This window comes from Muntiacus reevesi, chromosome 4, assembly GCF_963930625.1.
Source record: "Muntiacus reevesi chromosome 4, mMunRee1.1, whole genome shotgun sequence".
NCBI classification, from domain to species: Eukaryota; Metazoa; Chordata; class Mammalia; order Artiodactyla; family Cervidae; genus Muntiacus; species Muntiacus reevesi.
The window spans coordinates 171,308,621-171,330,080 of record NC_089252.1 but is presented as its reverse complement, the minus strand read 5'-3'; the positions used below and the strand labels follow the sequence as shown (position 1 = coordinate 171,330,080).

The 21,460-nt window shown below is 43.1% G+C and overlaps 1 protein-coding gene across 2 annotated transcripts in view; it reads right to left on the bottom strand.

Annotated features, from left to right (window-relative positions):
• Nucleotides 1-5,016: 5,016 nt before the first annotated feature.
• Nucleotides 5,017-21,460, bottom strand: part of SARNP (SAP domain containing ribonucleoprotein) — a 47,416-nt gene continuing 30,972 nt past the window's right edge. For both annotated transcript variants that reach the window (XM_065934967.1, XM_065934966.1), the window contains 2 exons: nt 8,778-8,867; nt 5,017-5,306 (listed from right to left, as the gene is read on the bottom strand). In XM_065934967.1, the coding sequence (XP_065791039.1) occupies nt 5,265-5,306; nt 8,778-8,867 (132 nt within the window). In that variant the 3' untranslated portion in view covers nt 5,017-5,264. The remainder of the gene's footprint in view (nt 5,307-8,777; nt 8,868-21,460) is intronic.

The window sequence follows — 21,460 nt, the reverse complement described above, 5'->3', positions numbered from 1 at the left end:
TTGGGCATCTTATTCCCATTCCCATAGTGAAAAAGTGAGATGAGGTATTTTGGTACTGGAATGGGCAAGGGCTCATTTCAACTTGCCTCCTCCCACGCAGCAGCAGTACTGACCCCCAGCCTCTTCTCTCTGGCCCTGTTCTTCATCACTCCTTCTGCTCCAATCTTGGAGAACAAGATGCACCTGACCACCAACACCATTCACATTTCCTTGGTGGAAAGAGAGGAACAGAGAAGTGAAGAACAGAAGATGCCTCCTCCAAGGTCAAACGCCCAGGTCTCTTGATCTTGGCACAGGGTGGGGATTGGGCAATAGGCATCAGCTGACTTCCCTCTAGAAATTCTAGAGAGCTGGGGCAGTAGACTTGGGGACACTTAGAATATGCCCCTTTAATGCCACCAAATAAAGACCTTTGGGGGAAGGTCGTTCTCTTATGAACATAAATCTATGAGTTGGAAGTCTCATTCCCCTGGTCTTCCTCACCCCCAGAGAGGCATGGGGTAGAGAGGCTTGGGGGCATAGCCCAGCAAGCTAGTGGGAACTGGTACCCCCTCTCACCTTATGATGTGTGTGGACCTGGCCAGTGCCCCTCTGATCATAATTAGTGTAATTATTATTTACTTTCTGTATTTGTTACACCGTGTGTGTGATTGCCTTTGTTTGTTAAGGGTGTCTGCGGAGTATGGGGCTGACAGGGGCACTGGAATGCCGGGAAAGGACCTCTTCACTGAGATCAAGGCTTCCTGAAGGGAACCATTGCAAAAAGGCCATCAGGCAGTTTTCAAGTTATGTGACAGAGGGCAAAGATGGCCATAGCGTGCTCTGAGTTTGGGGTGGTCACATGACACAATCCAGCACTTGAACCTGAAAAAAGAAAAATAAAAGCAGTCAAAGAGTTTAGAATCCAGCATTAAGCTCTTCTCCCTAACCAAGCGCCATGTTTACACCTCGGACACCAGGAAGCGGAGGATCTGAGGGAGAATGAAACTTTGTGCTTAAGGAGTAAGAAGATGGGGGTCTTTGGGATGAGGGCTGGGGCTTGCAGCCAAGGAAGGTTGGCTGAAGATGGGAAAGAAAGGGAACCCAGACCAAGTCTTCACTGGAGGCTTGATCCTGAACAGTCCCAAAGGTTACAAAACGCTCTCCCGGACTCCACAGAGCAGAAGATCCAAGCTCTCTTGAGATAACTCAGATAATATCTACCCTATTTTCCTACAGTTCCCTGACCCGAGGTTTCCTCAACAAAATCCACAAGCCAACCCAACTTTTGAACTTCCAGTGTTCCAAGAATGGTTACGCATCTTAACACTTTCATTCTACCATAAAAATGCCTCCCATGTCCCGGGAGCACACTTCCCAGGGCATACAAATTGGCGCGGGAGGCGGGGTGGGGAGCAGCAAAAGAATCTTGCCTGTCACTGCAGGTAGGAAAGCTCCTGTGACATCAGTCTGGCCCAGAATGGGGGACAACACGGGTTCAATGGGCCACTCCCTGCCCTGTCGTTCTCTTAGCAGACTGGCCCCCCTCAGACCAAGTTGAGGGAAGACTGAAGAGCTACACATTGTGTCCTCCCCATGAGGAGCTGCTCTGCGCACACCTACCCTACATTCTGCCCCAGGGAAAAACAGATCCCCCAGCCCAGCCAAGGTCCGCTGCTTCCTACCTTGAAAGAGCAGCAGGAAGTTACAAGATGAGGCTCACACTCAAACACCTGCAACCTAATGGACGAGTAGCTGCCCTACTCTTTGTCTCTGCCCACATCAGGGGTCCCAAGCTAAAAGCCAGCGGGCAGGGGCATTTACAGCCTCTGGTGTATGGTGGGGCAGAAGCTGGGAAGTCAAGGCAAAGCCACAAAGCCAGCTTTCCCGTCAGTGAGCTGGGTGTAAGGGAACAGTCAGGATGACTCCTACCTATTTTCACTCTCAGAATCCCCCAAAGCATTTGCATATGTGGTGTACATACACACACACTCTCTCAAAGTAGTACACTCAGCCCCCTACCCTCTCACTGTGACTTATTCAGGAAAAAGAAAGTACTTCTACTATGAATCACCAAGTAAAATTAAGAGCTAATAATTACTGAATGATTACAATATATGATAAGCAAACTGTGCGCCTTACATAAATATGACATTATCAGTTCTCAGAGCAATCTTCACAATAAGGTTGCTATTGGCACAGAATTGAAAACAGTGGTTAAGAATGATTAAGTAATTTGCCCAGGGTCTTGCAGCCAAGTGAGCTAGTGTGGCAGAACAAGGAATTATACTGAAGTAGTTGCTATACAATATTTCATTCTATTTATAGTGATATGAGAGAGAGAAAAATTAAAGGCAGGGATAACTGAGAAAGGAAAAGAAATAAAGAGAAAGCTGGGAGTACTTTAGGCTCAGTGGAAGTCCAAAATCGCAAAACTCGGTATTTTTCAGTCCCTTTGGAAGGATATACAGGAAGTGTGTGTTGACGTGCTGCAAGAGAGGGGGACATTAGATTTTGGTGGAGTCCAATAATCAAAGATGAGTGACACTGTCAGAGGGTCCTCACGAAAGAGAACAGGGAAAAACATTTATTATAAAATATAGTCTTATATTCTTATTTATATTAGGTCTTTCCTTCCACCTGATCTGTTTCTCATGTCAGACATGACAACAGGACTCAACACCAAGAAGTGCTGCTATTGCATCTTCCTTCCTTATAGCCCTCACTCCCACAGAAGCTTCTAGCCTTGTATCTTCAGAAGTAAATTCCCAGGATTTGGGGTGGGGGGAAGGGCGGTTTATAGTGATGGTGGAGAAAAACAGAATGATCCTAGAGAACCATAAAAAGGTGCAGATTTACAGCGGAAGAAGCTGGCTCTCTCCGCATCTTTTATAGACTCCCTCATTAAGAGCTTCCAGGTATGCAGAGAATGTCACAGCTTCAAAACAGGGAAAAGCAGCCTGGAGTCAGCTAACTACATCTGGATCCTGGATTAGCTACACTAAAGAGACTGGAGGATAGGAAGGAAGGGTACTTGGATCCCAGATAAAGAACTGCAAGGCTGGGTGCTTATTCTGCCTCTCAAAGGACTTACTATTTTAGGACTGAATTAGTAAAAAAACGTAGGAATCCTGAACTAGTCATGCTCAGAAAGTATATATGGAATGATTACAGTGAGACAGGAAGAGGAGGATTTGGTGATCAGACTTGGAGGTGAGACACTTCTGACCAACATAAGAACAGCTGCTGGAATAGGATGAAAAGGGCTAATAAAAAACCCACACAAGCCTGATGAGCAATTCTGGGCTTCCCTGGTAGCTCAGCTGGTAAAGAATCCACCTGCAATGCGGGAAGCCTGAGTTTTATCCCTGGGTTGGGAAGATTCCCTGGAAAAGGGGACGGCTACCCGCTCCAGTATTTTGGCCTGGAAAATTCCATGGACGGTATAGTCCATGAAGTTGCAAAGAGTCAGACTTTCACACACAGCTGTGTCAAAAATATGGGGAAAGTGAGTTAAGTATGGAGAAGAATGATTAGGCTTTAGGAAGAGAATCCTGGGGACGGGTTGGGGGTGCAAAGTCTGAATACCTTACTGAAACATTACAGAGGATAAGGAGACAAGGTGAAGAAAACTTCTGAAGGACTCAGCACTCCACTCCTCTTTATAAGCGTCTGCTCTGTTCTTTCACCTCTTATTTTGGGTGGAAAACCCTTACTGAATCTATAATCTCTGCAAAGATACAAAACTGAACTAATTCTCTCTGGTTCCGCTAGCTTTAGGATCAGGGTCTAACAGAGGGAAGCAGACAGCAGAGCCCAAGAGAGAAGAGAAGGAAGAAGTTTAATCAACCTTCCCTTTGGCGCATTTCTCCAAAGTCTTAGAATGGGGCAAAATGGACAACAAATGGGCAGTCTTTGCACCTGCTCCCCAAGACACCGGTTTTCCTAAAGCATCTAAACTTAGGTCCCTGTCCTCCAGGAACCAAAGAGGCTTTGTGGAAAGAGGTTCTTGTTAGGAAGGTGATCAAACATTATTCTTCTGTTAATTACAAAACCAGAGGTGTTAGTAGAAATGGGAACAATGAATTAATTACACCACAGCAACATGAGATCTGGTCATGAAACCAAAGTCTTCAGGTAAGGTGCCAGGTTCTTAAGTTTTACTACCAAAACCCAAACAAAGCCCAATCTTATATAGATGTATAGTACTAAAGATTAAGAGGAGAAACCCTATACCAATATGTCCAAAAAGATTAAGTAGCAGGTCTCAGATCTACATGAAATTCAAACGCAAATAAGGAGCCCTGCTTAGGGAGAGCCAAATCCTACGTAGGAGGCTTGGCAAGGAAAATGGATTTTAGCAATATCCAAGAAAAACTGCCACCAAAACTGCAAAAGCATCTTTCTGCAACAGAAGACAAACTAAACTAGCATAGGACTTGATCAGAAAATAGAAGGCTCTAGTCTACAGCTCATTGTCCCAACAATCTAGGCAATAATTTTTAACATCTCTGACAGCCTGTCATACTCTGAATCCCTACATACTTTCTTCCAGTTCTGAGGGGTAGCCAGCCAAACTGCTTTCCTGAACTGCACGACCAACAGGATTCCACATGTTGGCTTCAAATGCAACCAGTTAAATCATTCCTGAAATTAGGGCCCTCCCAGACTCCAGAATAGGCACTCTGCACTCCATTCCATAACAGACTACCAATCCCTAGCCCTAGTGTTTATATACTTTGCACCTGCTAAAACCTACAGTATTGTATTTTATTCTAATGGGTCATTTCAACCTGTTGAAGCAAAGATTCAGGGTGAAACTTGGCCTCTTCATGGAGAATAAAGAAGTAAAAGGATGCCTGTGAGTATGAGAGAAGGAAATAAATAGGTTTAAAGGCACATACTCAATCCTTTTCCTCGTTCTCTTTTCTAAAGGATAAAGGCATTATTGTTAATTCTCTATAATATTTGGTGAATATTTCCTTATCTGGTCTAATCTGGCTCTACGAACTCAAAGGAGCACCTGAGAAAACAATGTTCTTTTTTCTATTTTTTTTTATTAACAAGCAAAATAATAATTAAAAAACAACAACACAACAACAAAAACCTTAAAGTTGGAACTGCAATGAGTCAAACTGCTGCTGGAGTTCACAGATGTACCTGGGGTACATGCTCCTCATGGCAAGGCAGGACCGAGGCACGTAACTGTGCATCAGGTATACAGTGGCCAGGAGGAGTCAAAGAGGCGGGCACACTGGAGAACAGAGCGCATCACAAGCTTTTCATCAGGCAATCCCAAAGCGCTCTGCTCTTTTCCTCTTCTTTGCCTGTAAAGAAGCAAGAAGAAAAAAATTAGACTGCAAGACAACGGTGGCTCAGGTTCCTGGCCGCTTTAATCCAAACTCACGTGGGCTATCACAAGGTCCAAGGAGGGAAGGCCGCACTCCAGCCGGCAGCCAGAGACCTAATGTCTAAATCTCTCCAGTCATCCCCTCAGGGCAGTGTGGTGGGGGGTGGGGGTGGCGGGGGAAGAAGGGGAACAAACAGTGCCAGAAAAGCCAAGATTCCAGAGGAGAGGGGGCCACTAGCTGCACAGCCAGTCAGCCGGGAGACGACGGATCCTGCAACAGGTTTGGGGAGAGTCTCCAGTGAGTGGGGAAACGGGAAATTTCAAAGGACAAAAGGCTGACCAGCACTGTATCATGGAGAATGTGAAGGGGATGCCCTTCTGGGCAGTTAGGCCCAATCAGCAACTATTTCTTAGGCCTCCAAATCTACAGAAGGACATATAAATCTTCAATGGTAAGAGAATAAATGTGGGGTGGGGGCCGCCCCAACATGGACCTCTTAAAGGAGACAGTGTTGGAGAGAGGGCACAAAATGGGTAGAGGAAGAGAAGGAAAGATATGTTTCTTCTGTAAGTGACTCACGAAATAGTATGAGTTCTCACTCTAACCACTGTCCCCAGCAAAGAAGGGGTTTCAGAAAATTCTGTTCACAGAGGTGGTTTAATTTAGATTTAAAAGAAAAGCTGATTGTGATGAGTGTCTTCTGGGGCTTTGTTGGCTTCCTGGTGTTCCGGTTCATCCTACAGGTCCCAACTGAGGAGTGACCATCACTATGTCGGTGATCTGTTCAGTATGCTGCTATTTCTTTTGGCTGATTGCAATTCTGGCCCAACTCAACCCTCTCTTTAGCCTACAGTTGAAAAATGAAACCATCTGGTACCTCAAGTATCACTGGCCTCGAGGAAGAAGACCTATTTGCCAGTGCTCTGTCACTGAGGTCAGGAAGAGAACTCCTCTAGACGTAAAGTCACCTCGATATCCAAGCTACCTTCCTTAACATACCCACTTTGGCCAGCAGCTGCCTTAAATGGTCACACATTTGAATATCTTATTTTACATTGCGGTATTTTTTTCCTGTCATCTTTTTTACACTTTGATGAATGATGTGCCTATTTAATCTAAACTGTACTGCTTCTATAAAATGTTTATGCCCTCTTCCAAGAGTGAAAGTGCTGTTCTTCTGAGAAATAACATTACTCCCTCCTTGGAATCTGTGGATTTGAAGATGGCTCCTGTCTTCTCACATTATAAGAATCAGCAGTGGTTAAAAACTGTTGTATGACAGGTTCCAGTGGGGTAGTCAGTAGGAGAACTTGTTCAGAGGGAAAATCTGTCCCACCAAAATTGTACCAATGTATTTAATATATTATACTACAGTATTTTCAGGATGAATTTATTTCTGCCATCTTTTAGAATACATTATTTTTCTGCTTTCTATGGGGAAAAAAAGAAAAGAAAAGTTGAGTGGGCCCTCCCTGGTGGTCCAGTGTTTAAGGTTCCACACTTTCAATGCAGTGGGCATAGGTTCAATCCCGAGTCAGGGAACCAAGATTCTACATCCTGTAGGTACATGCCCGCCCCCCCCCCCCAAAAAAAAACAGCTAAGTGCACTCAGGCCCAGCCCACTGCAGCACCTGGATTACTGATACAATTCTTTGGAATCAAATTAAAGTCACCTGGTTCATATAAACTCCATCAGCCGCAAACGTTACTACTCCCTTACAATCACTAACTCTCCCAATAAAAGCCATTATTCTTTTCTACTCAATGAAATCCTCATCTGCCTTATCTTGAAGGTCAAATGTACCAACTCAGTGAGCATGCCTGGTTTAACAATAGTTTCCTTGGTAAAGAGGGAGTAATTTTTTAAAAATTAATCTATTTAAGGCAGTACTGAGTCTGCTGCTGCATGCAAGGGCTTTCTCTAGCTGCAGTGAGCAGAGGCTACTCCCCAGCTGCAGTGCGTGGGCTTCTCTCTGCAGGGGCTTCTCTTGTAGAGGGTCATGGGCTCTAGGCGCGTGGGCTTCAGTTGTTGAGGTGCACCAGCTTAGCTGCTCTGTGGCATGTTGGGATCTTCCCAGACCAGCGATCAAACCCACGTCCCCTGAACTGGCAGGCAGATTCTTAACCACTGGACCAAAAGGGAAGTCCCAAAGACAGGGTAATTTTAACCAGAATTAAAACAAGTCTAAGTTTACTTCTAGGTCATCCTGGCAAGTCAGCAAGCAGGCAGACATTTACTTACAACAGGTAATGCTTTACTTTGAATTAGCAGCACAAAGAATGCAAACTCTTAGTTTTTTCTTAATGAAGAATGTAAACTGATCTGATTCTGAAACTTTCAGGGTTTATTACCCTGATATTTAAAATTGACCCTGATATTTATTTACAGGGACCATAAGATTTTGAGTGTGTGACGTAACAGATTTAAAGAGGTCATCTCTAGAGACAGATGGAAAGAAATAAATTTGGAATAAATGGAAGAAGCAACATTTCAAATTCCTCATCAGCTAAGAAGTTTCTATCGTCATTTTGACTGTTCATGTACACCTTTGCTGACACTTGGTTTCTATTACAGATACTCTTAAACCAGCAAATCATTACTGTCTGTCAGTGCCCTGAGCGGTCTGCCAGTGCTCAGCCTCAATAAATATCACTCCAAAGAATGCTGGTATATGGATGCACACGTCCTGACAAGCAAAAGCAGTTCTTTCATTTTCAGAAACCATTACATAAAGAAAATGATAATAACAAGAAGTCTCATTTGACGACTTCCCCAGTGGTCCAGTGGTTACAGACTGTGCTTCCAATGCAGGGGGCGTGGGTTCAACCCCTGGTGAAGGAACTAAGATCCCACATGTGGTGCAAGGCAGCCAAAAACAAATTAAAAGTCCCATTTGAGCCCAATTGTCTTATTTCAGAGGCAAATTAGGCACAACGACATTTGTGTCTGGGTTGAATATGGTGGCATTAAATGATGAAAGAAATCTGCTTGGAGATAATCAGAGACATTGCTACTTACTACGTAATTAACAATATGACAAACACTGTCAAACATTTTATGCAGAATCACTTCACGATTAGAATACTGCTTTGAGGTAGGTTTTATTATCTCCACTTTCCAGATGATGAACCTGAGATTCAAAAAATTACTATAACTTATAAGTAATATATTGGAATACTAAGTGGTACAGTCACTTAACCAAGTTTACCTGATTCAAAATCTTGTGCTCTTTCTTACTAGGTTAACTGGCTCTAACAGTAAATTACTGAAGTATACTGATGGAACTCAGTAGGGTCTCTTTATCCAGAAAACAGATATCAAGCAAAGGACCAAAAATCTTGTCATTTAGGCACCTAAGTAGTAGCAGGGAAATAAAACGTTTCTTTATTCTGTTTGTCTTCATTTTCCATTCAAAGGCCCTGTGAAGCATTTCAGGTATATTTTACCTCTGTATCCTCTGTGGTTCCTGTTCCAACTGAACTTGTGACAATCCCAAATCGCTCCTTCCTCTTTTTCAGCTTTTCGTCATCCTCCGACTGTTCAGGGACAAAGAAAAGGGTTGAAACAAGCTAGCCTCCATTCACAAGATAAACACCAGTGAAATTATAACTTACTGATTATATGCTGGCCAACCTTGTGTTAAGAACTAAGGATCACACAAACAGAAAAAGACAGGAAACTGAACAAGCTAGCATATAGCATACTGTCCCTAGAATGACTAAAAATGGCAACCCACTCCAGTATTCTCGCCTGGGAAGTCCCATAGGCTTTGGAGTCAGGTGGGCTACAGTCTGGGGGTCGCAGAAGAGTCAGACACGACTTAGCGACTAAAACAACAACTCTCCTACAGCATTTCAAAGTCACTACTCACATCCAGCACTGGTCAACGTCAGAATCTCATATATGTTATACTTCCATCGGGACCTAAACCCTGCCACCTTATCCAACTTTAACAGTTATCTTCTCCTTTCCCACCTTCTTCTCATAACCTGCCACCAGTAATCAAAAGCCAGTCCTAAGATTAGAAACATCTAAAAGTAGGTGGCCTCCCTGGGTATTTCTTCACCCCTAAAAAGCATATTCTAGATCTTGACGTATCTAGACAAAGATCCTAGCCTCTCAGATATCCCAGGAGACCTCTACTCCACAGATAGATAACAGTCTCATCATGGGCCAGGACAGTTTCTTTGACCTTATTTACAAAACATAACCAATAGAAGGTCAGGTTAAAAGTGTTGAAACAAACTTTGAGCTTATGTGTGGTGCTTCAGAGCTGGATTTAAAAAAAAAAAAAGGCAAGCCCAAAAAAGTTCCTTTTCCTGCAGTATGTAGGCAGTATGTGTCTCTGGGTGTCCCAAAAACCAGAGTCAAAAGGAAAGGCAACCAAGAGAGCTACAGAAACACAAGAACTTTCAAAATACCTTTACTCTCAACCCCAACAATGGAGCTGTTCCTCAGAGGAACCTGCTCCTGGTCAAAAGCAAGGTAGCTGTACAGCTTTCTGTGCTCAATCTAACCAGCCCAGTCCTCTGAGCACGGTAAGCAGTCAGGAGTACTTTCTCCGTCTTACTGTGGATCTTTCAGCTTGAGAAACGTTCATTTCCTCCCTTGTGCTGCACCTGCCTTCTAGCAAGGAAGAAAGAAGCTAGGAAAAGTTGGTGGCTATTGAAGAACTGACGAATCCTACACATGAGTTATCATCACTTAATCACAGAATACTGCCTACATAATTTGTCTGCCTTTTTCATTATAACCATTAGCAAATCCACAGTGGGCATATAATTAATGTAATCTAAACTACTGTAAAACATTGAGCCAGGTTCAAAGGAAAAAAGAAGTATTCTTATCTTTAATAACATAAATTAAAATAATCACGATTATATTATAGCCACTATTAATTGGGTGTGGGTGCTTACTATGTGCCAGGTACTATATGAAGTTCTTTTCCATGCAATATCTCATTTACCTGTTTTAACAACCTTAGAGACGACAAGTACTATGACATACACAGTAGGTCATCTTATAGGTAAGAAAACTGAGGTTTGGAGAGATTTAACTTGCCCAAGTCTCACAAACAGTTAAGCAGCAGAGCCAGAAATGGAACCCAAGCCATTTTCTTAACTTCTTAACTTCACCAAAACCTCCGGTATCTCACGTAAGCATCTCTCTGGAAGAGCAGTAGCAGGATGGAGGTAGTGCTTCATTTCCAAGGGAAGGAGGATCACTAGGACCCTCAGCTCAATGCTAGGGTCCCACCCCCTTTCTACCCATCACACGCCTCCACTTCATAACCAGGACTCTAGGGAAAGGACTCCAATTAGTAGTCTCATACTTAACATTTTCTCAAAGGAACTTGTTTCTAATTTCAGTTAATTGGCTATTCCATATGTTAAACTGCATGAAAAGAATTAGGGGTTCCAATGAACACAGGCCTCACTATATTTTTCTTTACCAAAGCCACTAGGAAGTTTTTCTTAATTTTGTCTACCACCACTAAAAGTGAAAAAGAGATATAAATGGAAATTTCAAAATGAGAATCTCTATAGAACATTGTAGATGAGCAAACCATTTTATTAAGCCTCCAGGCCAAGCAGGAAACAGCTTTAGGGGAAATAAAAGGAGTGTACATAGCCTTTTTGGGGGTAGGCAGGACTAGACCATATCTTGTTGAACTACCACCACAGACTTTTTTCCAATCAATGCAGTGCTAGGGATACTTCAGGCTTCCCTGGTGGGTCAGCTGGTAAAGAATCCACCTGCAGTGTGGGAGACCTGGGTTTAATCCCTGGGTTGGAAAGAACTTCCAGAGAAGGGAATGGCTACCCACTCCAGTATTCCTGCCTGGAGAATTCCATGGACTGTATAGTCCATGGGGTCGCAAAGAGTCAGACATGACTGAGCAACTTTCACAATTCACAGGGATACTTCACCAAGTTCAAATCACAGAGGGAGATATTAGTGCTGAAACCTAGCTATTCTCTCAGCACAAACCAAAGGCCCATTCTCTTCACAAAGCCTATGTCCATTTGGAATGTGTGGAACATTTTTTTCCTCTGGTTCTCTACTTTGGTATATCCCAAAATGGGAGTTTGACTTCTGAATTAAATTTCCTGTGTTTCTTTTTGAGCTCAAAGGTAAGGAAAGAATGAGGGAAGAAAAAAGAAGGGTGTCGAGTGGATGTTATATTTCTCTAGCCACTAAGGATAGTTATGAGAGGATTTCCCCTTGAGATCCCTTTTTTAATCCTTTGGTGCCTCTCCAGGAGATCCAGGCAGAGCATCTGCTCCAAATCTACCAGGGGCTTTAAGGGGAGGTGGGGGGGAAACAGTACAGATGCCCCCACTTCCCACCCCCTAGGGACAGGCTGCACACCCTCATCTGCAGAGACCAGTGAGGGTTTTATTTATTTTGTGCATGCCTGCTCTTCCCTCCCTACCCAGTGCCCCTCAGCTCCCTTCCTAAAGCCTCTTTCCTCCTTGCCCTGCAGGGAAAGTGCACAACAGGCCCAGTAAATCAACACAGTTCTAATGATCTCTCTCTCTTGACCCTTCTAGCGTGACAGTGTCGCATGGAAACAAATGTACAATAAACTTCACTCCATCTTTAGCTCCTTGCTGACAGGTTTTGATTCGTGGGATGCTGAGACCCATCTGAGGAAAATTACCTCGATCAAAACGCATCTCTCTCTGCATTCATCAGGCCGATGCTCCCCCAGGCCATGCTCAACTGCATAAATGGGGTGCATCTGCAGGCAGCACTGACCCCTCTAGCTCAGTGTCATATGCATTTGCAAGTCTTTCCCTTCTTCATCCCTCCCCTACTCCCCTCCCACAAACCCTCAACAACTAACAAATTCTTTTTCTTCCCAGGCATGCTCTGGAATAGTACTGGAATCTGAAGCACCCTTATTTGCTATCAAGCGAAAACTCCTCAAAACACAACTTGCATCCAAAGTCAGAAGACAAGCGTGTCCTCACTGACTAAACACAGGCATTGGACTGATTGACCCATATCACTTCCCCATTCTCTCATTCAAGGCTTAAAGAAGAAGCCTGACATCAGTAACTTTAGCATACACAATCCTCACTCACATCTCCCAATAACTGCCTTGTTTTTCTTTTCAAAAGCTTGGAGATAAAAAAAGAGAATTGTGTGAAAGAGGAGACAGCCCATATAAGAAGCAAAAGGCACAAAGTATGATATATATTCAATAAAGTCAAATGCTTTCATGAATCACCATCACTGCATTTTCCATCATGGAGTAAGACAGTTCCAAACTGAACTCTTTAGAAGACATCTTCAACTTTTTAAAATTCATTTTTCTTCCTGTTTCTCTTTCAGATTTGGCAAATCCTTGAACAATCCTTGTACAATGGATATGAAAGACTGAGACATCCCAGATCGCCCCAAGGTACAAATTATATCTGTGACAATGCTTAGTACATAGGAACTATCGTATAGATAATTCAATAAATGTTAGGCATTATTTCAACTGCTTCTTTCTGGTCCTTGAAACAAAGTTCTAGACCATCAGCAGAATTCTGAAGCGAACGTCCTTCTTTCACATTAGAAATGAAGTCATCAGAAGCTATTAAAAGGTGGTCCAATGGTTAAGAGTCCTCCTGCCGATGCAGAGCACACATGTTCCAGCCCTGGTCCAGGAAGACCCCACGTGCCCCAGGGCAACCAAGCCCATGTGCCACAGCTACTGAGCCCGTGCGTTCAACCACTATCGCTGGTTCCCCTAGAGCCTGCGCTCCACAGCAAGAGAAATCCACGCACGGCGACAGAAGCGGCCTCCACTTACTACAGCTAGAGAAAGCTGGCACACGGCATCAGAGACCCAGCGCAGACAATAAATAAATAAAAATTAGGGGAAAAAAACTTGTTAAGAATCAGACTCAGTACCAACACGACAGAGTAACCTCCTTCAGCTGCAAAAGGCAAACGTCTGGGCAGAGGATCAGATTTAGGGTTAGGTGTACCAGAACAGAGCTCGGCAAAACCAGTCCTCTCCACCAGGTACTATTAACCATCTTCTCTTCCTGGGACCCTAAAAATAGAAAATTTATGCTTCTAGGCTTTACTGATTTCATCATCCCTAACAGTTAATGACTACTAAAACAGACATCAATATAAGGTAAGGTCCAAGGGAATTGAGCAAGGATTTGACCTCTAATGCTATAGACCCAATTCCAGGTACTCTCAAGGCCCTTGAAGAAACGCTTTCCTAAATTACACATCAGTTTCTATCAACATCGTCAATAATACTGAAACTATAAAATTAAACCATTCATCCACTAGTCATTCAAATATCCACTGAGAGTCTACTCTGGGTCAGACAAATGTTCTGGCATTGGGAATAAAAATGAGTAAGAAAAAGATCCTTAACTTCACAGGACTTATAAATTCACAACGGAGTGACTATGAAGATGTGTGCCACTGTTCATTGTATCACTCCACTGTGAGGATCGATGGGGAGTTTTTCCTTCTGGATCCCAGGCCCAAAATAATCGCGGTTTTGGTGAGCAACTTGCTGGTTTTCACTGTGAACCCTGTTGCTGTCATTTAGGTGCTAAGTCTCATCTGACTCTTCACCATCCCATGGGCTGTAGCCCGCCTGGCTCCTGTGTCCATGGGATTTGCCAGGCAATACTGGAGTGGGTGGCCAGTTCCTTCTCCAGGGGGCTTCCCAACACAGGGATCGAACCCTCGTCTCCTGCATCGGCAGGCGAATTCTTTACCAGAGCCACAAGGGAAGCCCTGGTAATCACTGTAAATAGTATAATTTTGTTTTCCTCTTTGTATTGACTGTTATAAAGTTTGGAATAAAATGTATGGCCTGTCCCTAGCAAGTGGCTTTGAAAATATTTCTATTTAGAAAGGAGGGGCCAGAAGCATTGAGGTGAGAGAGAAACATGAGATCAAGAGATGGTGATCAAGGGGCCCTCCCCGGCGGTCCAGTGGCTAAGACTCCGAGCTCCTAATGCAGGGGGCCTTGGTTCGATCCCTGGTCAGTGCTCCTATATGCTGCAACTAAAGATCCTACCTGGTGCAGCCAAATAAACAAATTTAAAAAAAGAGAAATGGTGATCAGGGAATTCCCCGGCAGTTCAGTGATTAGGACAAAGAGCTTTCACTGCCGAGGCCTGGGCAAAAAAGAGAGAGAGAGAGAGATGGAGATCAAACACCCAGATCCAGAGTTGGAACTTAATAGACAAGATTAAGTACAGTTAATAACAGGGTTGCTACTGGTCCTTTAAGAACGCATTCCTCTCTAAATACAACACGATTAATCTTTTTTAAAAAAAACAAAAAACCTCAATGTCCCAAGAAGGAAAAAGAAAGGGGAAGGAAGTACAAGGTTATAGCTAGAAATGTATTGTTCTTTCTTAATTTATTTATTTATGACTGCAGCAGGTCTTTGTTGCTGCGTGCAGGCTCTCCCCAGTTTGGAGAGCAGGCGCTGCTGCTCTCTGCTTCCAGCGTGTGGGCTTCTCACTGCGCTGGCTTCTCTTGCTGAGGAGCGCTGCCTCTAGCTTCAGCAGCTGCAGTTTCCAGGCTCTAGAGCTCAGGTCAGTAGCTATGGCCCACAGGCGTAACTGCCCCCAGCATGCGGAATCTTCCCAGATCAGGGATTGAACCTGTGTCCTTTACATTGGCAAGTGGATTCTTAACCACTGGACCACCAGGGAAGTCCTAGAATTTTTAAATTAAGAGTTCCTGTCAATGTTTTCACGGTATATACATCGTAGCCAGAAATTAAGTCCCAAGTGGAGGACCAGCTGCAACAACTGGCAACCTGAACATCATAGCTGCTTTCTAAAGTGACTGCCTCTCTTTATGACAAAAAGTACCAAAGATAAAACCTCTACCCAAATGAGTTCCAACCCTAACTTGCAAACAAAACCCCTGTCTTCAAGATTCAAACTCAAGTGAACATTTTTCAAAACTTACTAATTTTATCCTGAATCCAATAAAGAATACGGTTTCAAGTTTACTGTGTTAGGGTGATTTGCTCTACCAAAAAGTGTCCATTCTGACTTAATTTAGCACCCCATGGGCTCTGTGTTAAAAACATTCACCTTTTTCAATCTTATTACCAATGTCACTCTGGCTCATAGAGAGAAACCAGGAGAAACAATAACAACAGTAACCCAAATATAACCCAGGCTTATGTAGGGAATCTGAACTCAGTAAATTCTAAAACACAAAGCAAGAGGACTTACTGAATTCAAATAAGAGATATCCTTACTATTCAGACAGGCAACCAAAATAACTAACTAAGCCAGGTTGTTTTTTTTTTTGGTCAGCTCACTCACAACATCCCTTCTTATACTATGTGTGAGAAGCAGAAACTCCAATCTAAATTCAGTCAGATATATCCTTACAAGTAGAAAGGGGGCATTTCAGGGGAGCTGAGGTGCTGCTGAGCTGGAGCTAGCCCTTCCCCTACATCTGTTTTAAAGCCTGAGCTATTGTTCACATCCAACACTGTTCAATGTAAGAGTCTCATGTATATTCCCATCAGGACCTAAACCATGCCACTTTTTAAAAATCCTTCTTTAACAGTTATTTTCTCAGAAATCTTTTCCCTGGAGTGATGGAAAGGAGGCTGACAGTGAGCAAAGATGATCACAGTTTGCGAAAAACCCACAATAACTGCCTCTTTTTGTAAATGAATTACCACACTAAGATGTTAACAGTTCTCAGGCCAATCTGATTTTTCAAGGGAATCTAAGCTAAGAGGAAGGCAAAAAGGAAAGCAGGAGCCTTTTGCTGACTTTCCTGACTTTCACCGCAATGTGACTGATGGCAGGATGAAAAGCAGAGCCTGGGGCCTTTCAGGCGACGGCAGATTAATAACGACATGGCCTTGACTTCCCAGAGGTAAAGGTTATGAAACACTCCAGGGTGAGTGGGGCTTCCAATTTCATACTCTCAGAGTGAATGACAGCAACTGATGGTTTTTCTCTCAGAAACACTTCAATGCTTAAACACACAGCTGTCACCTCCCTGCCCCAGTTTCTGAGATTCATCTGAACATGTTTATTCCTGAGTCTTTATGCCAGCCAGTCCACAGAACCTGAGGTGGTCCTAAAGACCAACGCACAGAGCCTAAGCAGGACTAGAAGTGAAGGGCTGGGCTGGCGGAGGGCGCGCGTGATCTGGCACACAGAGCAGAGAGGCACCCCGACACGGCCACACACACTCGCGGCACATCTCCCAGCACCGCCGCCTCCCCACCGGGCCGGAGGGTGCCAAGAGCTGCACGGCCACACCAGAAGTAGAGGCGACCAGAAACTTTCTCCTCACATCTTTACAGCGTCTAAAGCCCCAACACAGCTCAGAGCCAAACACTCTCCTGAGTCACCAGCTCCATCACTTTTCCTCTTGTCCAAATCAAGCTTCTCCCCCAACCCCCACTCTTCTCTAACCCCCGAGGAGGTCGTCTCGGTCTTGCTCTAGCTGATTGTAGGACAAAGCAAGGAAGGTGGAGGAAATGAAGGCTTCACACTTGAGACCCCTGGAAGCCAAACTTCTATTAAAATCCCAACCTCCCTCCCTTAAAAGCCAGGAAGCTGCTGCTCTTAAGGATAAGTGATGCAGAGCTTGGCAGAAATGTCAGGAAGTCAGTAGAGGGAAGCTAAAAACTTCTGAGGGGAAGTGAATTCTGTCTTAACCAAAATACACAGAGAATGAAGAACAACAGTTACCTGAGCATTCAGAAATTTACAATGAACACGAGGAAAACAGTTTCTTTTCACCTGAGTTTTTTTTTTTTTTCACCTGAGATATTTTAAAAGACGATTTCTGGCTTCACCCCAACCTAATAAATCTGAATCTCAAAAGAGCCTAGGGAACTGTAAGAGACCCCTGGTAACTTTTACATGCAGCAACAGTTGGGAGTAATTGCAAATAGCTTTGAGACAGTACAAACCAAGAAAACAAAACAAACGAAAACTTCCCCAATCCCCCAGCCCCAACAACAAAACCTCACAAAACCAAGTAAGGCTGCTGCTGCTAAGTTGCTTCAGTTGTGACTCTGTGCGACCCCATAGACGGCAGCCACCAGGCTCCCCCGTCCCTGGGATTCTCCAGGCAAGAATACTGGAGTGGGTTGCCATTTCCTCCTCCAATGCATGAAAGTGAAAAGGGAAACTGAAGTCACTCAGTCGTGTCCGACTTGTAGGGACCCCATGGACTGCAGCCCACCAGGCTCCTCCATCCATGGGATTTTCCAGGCAAGAATACTGGAGTGGGCTGCCGTTTCCTTCTCCAAACAAGGCTGCTAGTCCACTCCAAATTTCCCCCCCAAAGAACTAGGGGCCTTCCAAAAAAGTTTTTGCTTCCTACAAACAGGTTATCTCAGTTGCAGGAATGTGAAGAGAAAATGAAAGGAATCACAGGTGACTCTAAGGAACAAAAGTCACGCTGCCCTCTTAGGACTGAAATAGAGGAGCAGACACTCTTACCAGCGCAGTTCAATACAGGAAGAACATGCCAAAACAAGAGGAGGGAACACCTCAGGCATGTGGGGAAGAGGGAGAGGCAAACAGGCTCAAGCACATAAGGTTTTTTTTTCTACAGAACTGATACAGAGGAAGTTTCAATGAAGTGGAGAACAGAACAGATGCTCTTGTCTTAAGGCTCGTATGTTTTGCTTGTTCATTTAGAGCACTAAAGAGATCCACCAAATAAAACCTCTCATCTTGTAGATCTGTTCATCTCCAGTTGCTCCTCTTCCTGAAACATTTCATACCCAAGCAGGGACAGGACGGTAAAAACTCTAAAACTGCCTCTACTCTGTACCTCAACAAACTTCTCACCCAATAAATATTTTCTAATACCCAGATACCAAGCATTTCAAAATATGATCTCCTTCTCAATAAGGTATCTTCACAACTAGGGATTTTTTTAAAAATATATTTTATTTATTTTATGTGGCTGCACTGGGTCTTAGTTGCAGCATGTGGGATCTCGTTCCCTGACCAGGGATCAAACCTGGACCCCATGGACGGCAAACGCAGAGTCTTAGCCACTGGCCCACCAGGGAAGTCCCACTGCTAGGGATTTAAAGATTCAATGTATATATAAAATCCCAATGTGGGACACTCTGAAAATACATTTCTCTATCTGTCAATCTGTTCTGGGGATGAGAAGGTAATGGGTTAAAATATTATCTTAAAAAATATGAGAAAAGAATAGTAAAGGAAAGGGAAGGGAGGAAAGAAGTTAACATCTTCTAAATTTTAACAAGGGACTTTAGATTTCATTAAAAACAGGGTCTTTGCTAGTTTGCAAACATCACTACCAAGGATCTTCCTATAAAACATCTCATGATCTGATGATGCTCTATCTCATTCCCATCCCCAACTCCAAAATCTATAGGATTTTCTTTGACCCACTTCAGTTTTCAGGCATAAAAAGCAACTTTACTATTTTGGTGAGTACATAAGAAAATGAGCTATCACGTAATTATCAAACCTTACTTGAATCAAACCCATTTGTATTCTTTAAAATGTTACCATTCCTTAGCAATGTCAACCCAACAAACAGTATTACTCAAGTATTAAAATACATCTTAAACATCCTATAATGCGACTGCTCTCGCATCATGAAGAACTTCTGAACACTAAAATTACATATCCTCCCAAGAATTAATAACACAAACACATACCAAATCCCTCCCCCAAACAAACAAACATCACCCCACACTTTTTCCTTCCATACAGAATTTGAGACTGACAGACTTGGATTCAGACAGTTAGTTCACATTTCCCCAGAGCTAGGGAGGAGAGTATCTCTGGCTTCCCAGGTGGCGCAATGATAAAGAATCCACCTGCCGATGCAGAGACAGGTTCAATCCCAGGGTTGGGAAGATCCCCTGGAGAAGGAAATGGTAACCCACTCCAGTATTCTTGCCTGGAAAATCCCATGAAGAGAAGCCTGGTGGGCTACAGTCCATGGGGTGGCAAGGAATCAGAGAGGAGTGAATGACTGAGCAGGCATAGGGAGGCTGGACAGCTACTACTCTGCTTAAGACAGCCAGGCTGGCCTACTGGTCACCCCAAAATTAAGACATCAACTAGACATACAATCAGGTATGATTTACAGATGGGTTTTAAAAATCTTATGAAGGTGGGAGGGGGAATCAGGATGGGGAACACATGTAAATCCATGGCTGATTCATGTCAACGTATGGCAAAAACCACTACAATACTGTAAAGTAATTAGCCTCCAACTAATAAAAATAAATGGAAAAAAAATAATAATAACAATAACTGAAAAAAAAAAAAAAAAGCTTATGTACTAAGAGTGGCACCTTTTAAAAAACTGGCACTCAGGGACTTCCCATGTGGTCCAGTGGTTAACACTCTGTGCTTTCACTGCAGGGGGCATAGGTTTGATCACTGGTTGGGGAACTAAGATGACACAGCCAAAAAATTTTTTTTAGTAAATCAAAACTAAAAACTGGTAGTCAGAGAATGATCTCACCTCAAGAACTTGGTTAGCAAAAACAGTTAAAGGTATTTAAAAGTAAAGCAGACTCAAAAGAATGTAGTATTTCCCTCCTTTTCCAGAGTTTGTTTACTCCTGGGGCAAAGACTAAGGTGGACCACAGAGAGGCATAAAACTTGTTTTTTATCAAAGTCATCAGTTCTGACATGTTAGAAGGAATGCGAAGACATTAGTGGGGGTGGGGTATAAGCAGAGGAAATAAAAAAGACAGTGAGTTTTTCCTTACCACAAACTTTCATATCTCTAGTTCTTTGGGTTCAAATGAAATAAATGAAATAAGAGAAAAATAAAGTGAAATGGTACGAGATTCCACGTACCTTAGGGGAGTATAACCCTCTAATAGAAGCTTCACAAAAATCCAATTTACAGGGAACAGAACAAAACATCAGTCGTAAATGTTGACAAAAATTTCATCTTGCTTCCCCCAATTTTTAAAGTTTTTCCTCTAAAATACTCAATTTATACTCCTAACATTTCTCCACAATTTTCTTCTCATCCACAGCCAGGCAAAAAGTGTCTGTCTGAGGTTTAGGGCACAAAGGGAGCGTAGAAGCTGAGCAAAAACTTGACTCCTATTTCTCTAGTTAAAATTAGAATACATTTTCAACAGTCCTGGGCAGGAGAAAAATTCCATTCTGCCTCTTTGCTCTTCCAAATTCCTATAGCCAAGTGGTTCAACAGCAGTTGAATGGCACACATAATGACATCATTGATTGGAACCATAATAGAAGGGAGTGAGAAGAGTGGGTTGGGGGGGAAGTGGGAAGGAGGGAGGTAAAGATGTATTTGTGTTACAGACAAAAGACAAGTTCTGTCCCTCAGCAGGGACAAATGAAGAACCAGATGAGGGGATAAACTGAGGTCAGAGAGTTTTCCCTATTGTTTCCTCTTTAAACAGGTCCTTTACCACTCCCTCAAGGTTCGTTCCAATGGACGGGTATAGAAATGGACGAGTATAGAAGCAGCATGTGTTTTTATCTTATAGGAGGAGGCAGAAGAAAAAAAAAAGACAAATATTTATTCTTAAATTATTATGAATTAGAAGGGGATTTAAAGGATTGGTTAGATTTTGGCTGGGCCCTAAAAGCTCCCAGAAATGCTGAGGACTACGTGAGGTTGATCTCGGCTTTTCTGAAATTCATCTTGTCTTGACAGCCACTCTCAACTGCCATTTCTTTCTATTATATAATCTGTTCTTATCTTTTCTTGTTGATTAATGTTAAGTTAAAATAATATAATTTTTCAAGTGGAAGAAGCATTTTATGACAAACTGACAATCTAGGATGGAGCAGGAGGGGAGGGAAATTTCCCCCCAAAGCCCTTTATCAATGAAATACAGTGACTGACAGGATCCATACTGACGTTTTTTTCTATCTACAATCCTACTACCTGCATTTTTCTTGATCTCATGGGGCACCATGAGAAAAGGAAATAGAGGATTAAGTTTGCACTTGGCCCCATTACTGGTAGTTAAGTATATGTGGACAAAAAGAATCTAAGCCTACTCAGCATGCTCCTTTCCCAGCCTACCCTGGGATCTAGTCTTTCACTCCTTAAAAAAAAAAAATCCTACCCAACTCCTCAGCACAGCTTATAGTTTCTCAGG